The 7,955-nt window shown below is 48.8% G+C and overlaps 1 protein-coding gene across 4 annotated transcripts in view; it reads left to right on the top strand.

Moving 5' to 3' along the window:
- Positions 1-7,025, top strand: part of Atp7b (ATPase copper transporting beta) — a 65,166-nt gene extending 58,141 nt beyond the window's left edge. For all 4 annotated transcript variants that reach the window (XM_055593384.1, XM_055593383.1, XM_055593386.1 and 1 more), the window contains 6 exons: positions 473-616; positions 2,144-2,286; positions 2,854-3,057; positions 3,138-3,255; positions 4,293-4,395; positions 5,012-7,025. In XM_055593384.1, the coding sequence (XP_055449359.1) occupies positions 473-616; positions 2,144-2,286; positions 2,854-3,057; positions 3,138-3,255; positions 4,293-4,395; positions 5,012-5,285 (986 nt within the window). In that variant the 3' untranslated portion in view covers positions 5,286-7,025. The remainder of the gene's footprint in view (positions 1-472; positions 617-2,143; positions 2,287-2,853; positions 3,058-3,137; positions 3,256-4,292; positions 4,396-5,011) is intronic.
- The last annotated feature ends 930 nt before the right edge of the window (positions 7,026-7,955 follow it).

Here is a 7,955-nt window from a genome sequence, read left to right on the forward strand (position 1 = left end):
AGTTAACACATTCTTTGGTCTGACCTAAAAGGCCAGCCTCCGACCCCTAAAAGAAAGAATCAGAAGCTGGAGAGATGGCGCAGCTATTAGGAGCTCCTGCTTCTCTTACGGAGGACCCAGGTTCTGTTTTCAATATCCATGGTGGCTCACGACCATGTGTAACTCTAGTTGCGGGAGATCTGACACCTTCCGGCCTATGTGAGCATCAGGCATGCACACGGCGCACGAACATACATGTAGGCAAAATATTCATTTGCATAAATTGTCTTTAAAAAATTTCAGCAAGTGCCTCCAATAGTAGGTTGACAACATTTTCACACATGTAGAACACATGAAACACTCCATTAAACTCATGTTGGTGTTCCTCATAGTGTGTATCTTCCTGGTCCTTCAAGGAGAATGTCACAAGAGGTCAGAGAACAGTCAGGTGTGAGGTTGGACTGTCTGAGAGTAACCAGCTCCTTCTGAACAGGTGAAGCCCCCCAGACCTTCTCCGTGCTGATTGGAAACCGGGAATGGATGCGGCGCAATGGTTTAAGCATCTCCAGTGACATCAGTGACGCCATGACAGATCACGAGATGAAAGGACAGACGGCCATCCTGGTGGCTATTGATGGTAATCTCTGTCTGGGATTAGAGCAGAGTTCACTCTGGTCCATAAGGAAGCCCACTCTGCCTCTTTCCTTCCTGTTCCCACTCCCTCCCCCCCATTTTCTATCATTTCTTTTCCTTCTTGTCATCCCTCTTTCTCTCTTCCTTTTGCTTGTCATTATTTTTCTTTCTTTTTTTTATTTTAAAAACTATGTCATTCTTTCTGTTAATTTGAGGTTTTCTAGGTTGTCTTGCTGTCTTTTCATATGATCTCTTCTCTTTTAATTATCTTTTATGTTTGAGATTATAATATGGTTATGTCATCTTCCCCTACTCTTTCCTTCCTTCAAACTCTCCAGCATACTTCTCCTTGCTCTCTGTCAAGTTCATGCAGTTTTTGTTGTTGTTGTTGTTGTTGTTGTTACACGAATATATGTATATGTTTCTAAATATATAAGTACAGCCAGCTCAGTCTGTATATTGTTAAATGTATGCATGTTTTCAGGGCTGACCATCTGGTACTGGATAACCAGTTGGTGTCTCTTCTCTGGGGAAGGCTAGTTCTCCGACTCTCTAGTTCCTTGAATGTTGAGGCTCTTCCTTTGTTGCCATCTCCATCTTGATCCAGCACCAGCTCTGCTCCTAGAAATCTCAAGTGCTTCCTGGTGTCTTTGCTTCTATCTAAGGTGGCAATTCAAGTCATCCCTGTCACTCATTACTACAGACAAAGCAGGAGTTCACTTCCCCAGAGGCCTCACAGCAGAGGCCTCAAAGTGAGGCAGCCCCTGCAGCTTCCCACCATCTGACTCGCAGACTGATGCGGGTTCTCATGACTCGAGGTGTCTTTGCACTCAGAGTACACCGGGCTGTATGCCTGAGAGACTGGAACTTTTGCCTTGTTCACTTCAGTGTTGCTTATTAGAAGTAAAACTGATTTGAATAAAAATAGTTTACAACACTGTATTCTAACTACTCTAGCCAAATATACCTTCCTGCCCCCTAATCCTTCCAAACTGTAGCCTGCCACCCCTTACAGAGAATCAGGGTAGGTAGAGGCTCTATGCTCTGCTGTATTTTCTCACCATGTCACACCTCAGCTATAGCACTCCTCCTCCTGTGTCTAAATATATTATACAAAACATGCTTTCTATAGGAAGAGATGAAAAGGAAGGACCATTTCTGGGTTAGTTGTCTGCCACTATAAGCTGCATTTGTATATTTCTTGTATTTTAATAACAAACATTCTCTGGGTTCTTAGCGTGCCAGAGATACCTGGCAAAGTAATATATGTTCCTGATGGAAACTATAAAAATGTGCGCAGGGCTTTAGAGGGTGTGAGGGTCTTCTACCCCTTCAGGAGCCACTGTGCACATTTGCCTGTCCTTTCCATGGCTGAAAAACAAAAACAGAACCCAGACATCAAATCACGTACTTTGAGGGTCATTTCCTGTGGATGAGCATGTGTGGTGAAATCCGTCATCACAAGTCCTGGTGTCTTGCTGGCAGGAAGCTTCCTGGCTGGCTGGTGCTGACCGCTGGTGCTTTGTTTCAGGTGTGCTGTGCGGGATGATCGCCATCGCGGATGCTGTTAAACCAGAGGCTGCCCTGGCTATATATACACTGAAAAGCATGGGTGTGGATGTGGCTCTGATCACCGGGGACAACCGCAAGACAGCCAGAGCCATTGCCACTCAGGTATGGCAGTGGCCAGACATTTTTTTGTCCTTAAAAATTGCAGACAAGCTCACAGATGCAAAAAAATAAATAAAAATAAAAGCAACCTAAGCATCTGGCATAAAAAGCAGGCCTTTGATCAAAGCACTCTGAGGCAGAGGCAGGTGAACCTCTGTGAGTTCGAGGCCATTCTGGCCTATATAGTAAATTTCAGTCAGCCACAGCTACATAAAGACCTCTCAAAACCAAACCCAAATAAACCAACAACAACAACAAAAATCCAAGCCATCACTTAGGCATTGTATGACAGGAGTGCTTTTTTGGTTCAGCCTGCTTGTGGACCGAGTTGAATGACTTGATCTTGACCCATTTAGTTCTGAGCTTGGGCATGAGGACAATATTACTGGATGGCAGCCTGTCCCCGTAAGCCATGGCTCCGGTGTGAATTCCTGCACCTTGTACTTCCACCGCTGCACACCCTACTCCAAACAGCCAAACATACGCAAAGCTGTGGAAGCCCGATTGCCGCTGTGGATCTGCTTTTGTTAAACTCTCACCTGCATGAGGCGTTGATTCCCTTCCTTTTAGGTCGGCATCAACAAAGTCTTCGCTGAGGTACTCCCTTCTCACAAGGTGGCCAAGGTCCAGGAGCTCCAGAACAAAGGGAAGAAAGTAGCCATGGTGGGAGACGGGGTGAACGACTCCCCAGCCTTGGCCCAGGCCGATGTGGGCATTGCTATTGGGACTGGCACAGATGTTGCCATCGAAGCAGCAGACGTGGTTCTTATCAGAGTGAGCTCGGCTGTGCCCAGGTCACGGGAGGGGCTGGGGTTGGCGTGAGGCCATTATTCAAGTGTGCTCCTCTCCTCTAGAATGACTTATTGGATGTGGTGGCCAGCATTCATCTCTCCAAGAGGACTGTCCGGAGGATACGGGTCAATCTGGTGCTGGCATTGATTTATAACATGGTTGGGATACCTATTGCTGCAGGTAGGTAGGGGCAGGCTGGCCATTCCTGGTCCTGAAAGTCCTGGGAGGGCCCCACGGCCTCATTCACTCTGGTCCGCTGTAGACAGCTGAGTGAGAGGCTTGGCCGTTCATTTAAGGTGGCCCAATTCTCTGAAGCTTTATTAAGACATACAGTCTGTAAGTGTCATGGAGTGTGTTTAAGGCACCTGCTATGCCGGACATAGTGGCTAGTGTCTCAGAGCCCATCTTACAAATGAACCATGCCCAGCTCTAGCCTGATCCCCACAAATGACCTGAAGAGAAAAGGTACTCTGCTTTGTAATTGCCCTTCCTCTCCTTCTGCCAAAAGTAAGGAACCAGGCAAGGGAACATTCCAAACACTTCTTTGTAGGCTGAAAGGATCCAAAGGTTTTTTAAATTACATTTTATATGTGTGTGCATCTGTGTGCCCAAGTACATATATGTACACATACGGAGGTCACAGGACTTCCTGCCAGAATCAGTTCTCTCATTCTTTTATGTGGGTCCCAGGGAACAAACTTGGGTCACTAGGCTTGGCAGTAATTTCCTTCGCCCATTAAGCCGTCTTGTTATCCCCTGACCTAAAGTTCCTAGGCACGGCTTTCCTGCCTCAGTTTCTCTGTTCTGTCCAAGTGGTTAGTGGTCACTTCAATAATAGATTATCCAGTCTGCTTCAGCCTCCTGAGTCCAGAGGTCAGATAAGTGCTTTTCCGTTCCCAGAACCAGCTCAGGAGCTTCACTCCCTCCTGAGTGTCCTGGGGCTGTTTGAGACCTGGCTTTCCCTAGAGACTAGGTTGCTATCATTGTAGACGAGGACCCTGACCATCCACAGAGTTTGTCCCCTGCAGTGGGTGGTGCTACCTGTGTATCGTTCTAAGCAGGAGGAGCAAGAGGGTCCCTTCTCCCCTTCGCAGCACCTACTGCTGGCTTGGTCTCACCTTGGAAGCTGGTGGGCATAGTGTCTCCTAAGTTCCCTGAGGACAACTCTCAGCAGTATTCCCGGGCCGTCAAGTGACATTTGCCATTTTTTTTGGCAGGTGTCTTCATGCCCATTGGCATCGTGCTGCAGCCATGGATGGGCTCGGCGGCCATGGCAGCATCCTCTGTGTCTGTGGTGCTCTCCTCACTTCAGCTCAAGTGGTGAGTCCTGGGCCTGGAGCACTGCCGGGGCCTGCAGGCTCCACCATGTATGTTTGCTGTGGGTAGAGGTACACTAGCAGGCCTCCTGGTTCTTGTTCCCCATTATTTACCTGGGAGCCACATAAAAGGCATGAGTGGGGTTTTGTGGTGATTTTTCAGCCCCCTGAACAAGTGACTGCCCACCTACCACTTGTAAAAGGCTGGGCCTTTCTCAGGATCTGTTTATATGAACGCATGAAAGTATACGATCCATGTGCATTACCAGTTTTTCTCCTTAACGAAGATGTTCATGGACTAGGAATACAGATCACTGGTAGCACACCAGCCTAGCACGTGCAAGACCCTGGGTTTAGTCCCTAGCACCGCCAAGACAGAAATACGTGGATTTATTTATTTATGCATTCATTTAACAAAAGTGAGCGACAGCCTAGTATGTCTGGGTATTTACACCAAAAATTTCTGGATCTGGTGAACTTGAACCATGGAAATTCAGTGTCCTTTCTCTTCAGAACCCATAAAGTTTTATTATTTGTGTTACTGAAAAACGTAGATTTCATCAGAGAAAAGGGGCCTTTGTCCAGAGTGATTCAAGCACTCCTGCGTTCTTGCCTTCCAGCTATAGGAAGCCTGACCTGGAGAGGTATGAGGCGCAGGCCCACGGCCGCATGAAGCCCCTGAACGCATCCCAGGTCAGCGTGCACATCGGCATGGATGACCGACGGCGGGACTCCCCCAAGGCCACACCGTGGGACCAGGTCAGCTACGTGAGCCAAGTGTCTCTGTCCTCCCTGACATCAGACCGACTGTCTCGGCATGGTGGTCCAGAAGACGACAGTGGGGACAAGTGGTCCCTGCTTCTGAATGACAGGGATGAAGAGCAGTGTATCTGAGAGCTGTGGGTGGCAGCTTGGCCAGGCCAAGGTGCTCCTCCTAGGTGAGCCTGCATCAACTCAGTATTGTTGAGCTGGCAGGTGCGGCCTCAGCAGGCAGCAGCGATTGGAGGGGTGATGGGAGCTTCTCATGAGCCCTGAGCATCCTTCCCAGCAGGGCGGGGTTAACTCGCCTGGTGTGTCTGCGGAGGCTGGGTAGGACTGCTCTGTCAGAAGCCTGCTGGGGTGGGCAAAGTGCACTCACTGCTCTCCCTGTTTTCCATGAGGGCAAGGCCACCCGTTGCTTGGATTCCAGTACCGGAGAGGAGACCAGTGCTCTTCGCAGAGCCCTGCCTGCTATAATTGCACGGACTAGTTATGAAATGAGAAACAGCCTCGTCAGGGCCAAGAGCCTAGCTGAGGCCCCCGGAGAGCTCCGTTCAGAGCTTTCCCACAAAGCCTGGATCTCGGCAGCACACACAGGCCATGGAAGCCCAAGGATACCTCAGAGGAGCCTGCTGTTTTCTGCCTTGTGCCTGCCCTCTGTCTTCTGAGGGCAGAATTCATCTCTTGCGTCAGATGCTGTGGCTCTTGCCTATCCACCTGCCTAAAGGTGGCTCCCTGGATTGCACCCCAACCCAAGAGCTACCAGACATCCCTCTTTACTCTGAGGAGAGAGTTTCGTCTTGCTTAGAGCCACTTCTGTAAACTCACACATGCTGCTCCCAGCCAGCTGGAGGGAAGCCTCGAGCCTGACCAGAGTCCATTTTCCTGTGGGACCCGTGTCTTTGCCACCCAACATACCCTATATACCTGTGGTGCTTAAAGCAGTGTCCCTTGGGAGTTGTATGCCTAGGGAAACCTTGTCGCCTAGTGGGGTCCAGTGGAGTTCGTCACAAATGCCTTGTGTGTTTGCCTGGAGGGAACTGTCCCATCAGAAGAGTGAGGTTCTCTTGAGAGTGTTGTCTGCTGCTGAGGGCACATCTAAGAGAGACATCCACAGCTCCCCAGGGAAAAATGCTTCTGTCATCAGTGACTATGTTTGGGTGGCATCAGAGCTCAGGGATGGTCCAGCAGACTGGCAGGATCAGACTACTTTCATCTGTGACACACAAAAATAGTCCCTGTATTGGATGTCACTTATTGGCCAGGGCAGTGTTAGGACTCTCTGCAGGTGACTCATTTCTCCCCCGACCCCCAAAGTAGCCCAGTAGCTATCTGCATTTTAAAAACGAGGGCCTCAGGAGGGCCTCAGCGTCTTCCCAGGAACTCACAGCCAGCGTGCAGTTCTGGTGGCTCTGAAGGCTTTTCTGTGCTTCTGCTGCTGCCTTAAATATCAGTTTGCTTGCTGAGAGTGAACTGGACAAATGTCCTTTGGCCTCTGGACGAGCAAATGTGCCAGGTGCATTAGTTGTATCAGTTTAGAGTGCAGTTGGTCAGGAGGTTACTAACCCTCACCCTGAAAGGTTAGTTTCAGTTTTGCGTATTAGTGTTTGCTGAGTTTTATCTTCTAGAATCCCAAGTGCAGGGATTTGGCTCTCGTTGTTTTCAGCCCTCCACCCCCTCTCCAGCAACCTTTTCCAGAGACCTCCCATCTCCACCCATTCTGTCCATAGCTTTGTTTTGGAATATGGTAATCATTTTCTGAAGAATCTAATCATATTGATTTTTAAGCCTTCTAAGAACATAAGCATCATGTTCATATGTAGACCGGAAAATGTTTATCTAATTGTACAAATAAATGAGTGAATGAATAACGTACTTTTTCGATGTTCAGCGAGTCAGGAATATTTTATGGCCAGAAAACCGTTCCACCTTCAAAACCTTTCCGTAAAGTGTGGGGATAAAGTTGCATCTTCTCATCCAAGAGTTGTCGCCTGCGGCTTGCTCAGTCTGCATGGGCAGCTCACGCTCCCTGACTGGCGAAGACTTCCTTGGAGGGGCAGAGGATAATAGGATTCTAGCGTGGGCACATGAGGTGGTGGGAACCTACTGCCTTGCCCTGGTCTGAGCCGCTGAGGGCCACAGGCAGCTGCCAGAGTGGCCTTCAGGACTGCTGAGAAGCCCTCGTGGAAGTCACTGCCCCAGTAGGCTTGACTCACGGCCTTTGACTTCCCCCTGAAACACATGAGTGATCAGCAAGGATATGCTTTAGGACCCTTGCCTTGAGAGGATGGGGTGGAAGAGTAAACCAACCAAGTCAGGGCTTCCGTGGGGAAGTTGTGTGGGATCCTGGTGGCCGGGGACCCTACTGGTGTAATGTGTCCTCCAATGCAGGACACTGAGGAGTGGAAGGATAAGGTAAGGAGAACTAAGCTGATGATGTAATCCTTTTCCAAGGGCCGTGTGTTCCCCTGAGCTTGTTCATTGGTCTCTGGCACCCCCTAGAGGACTTTATCGACCAGGCATGGAGTGCCCATGCCCTGTTAGAAGGATGTAGCAAGCTCCCCTAAAAGGCTTCCTGAGGCATCAGGTGGATTCCCAGCCTCTTCCAACCCTGATGAAGTGAAGAATTATGATGGTGTTACCTTTATAACAAATGAATGATAATTCTAATTTCTAATGGCATCTGAAAATTGGCATGTCAAAAAATAGATCCCTAAACTATTGTGCTAATTTCATAAGGAACTCAGATTAATTAAGGTGACTTTCACGTTAAGAAAATCCAGGCCAGACTAAATTCATCCAATC

The sequence above is a fragment of the Psammomys obesus genome, unplaced genomic scaffold (genome assembly GCF_907164565.1).
Source record: "Psammomys obesus unplaced genomic scaffold, mPsaObe1.curated_primary_1811, whole genome shotgun sequence".
NCBI lineage: Eukaryota > Metazoa > Chordata > Mammalia > Rodentia > Muridae > Psammomys > Psammomys obesus.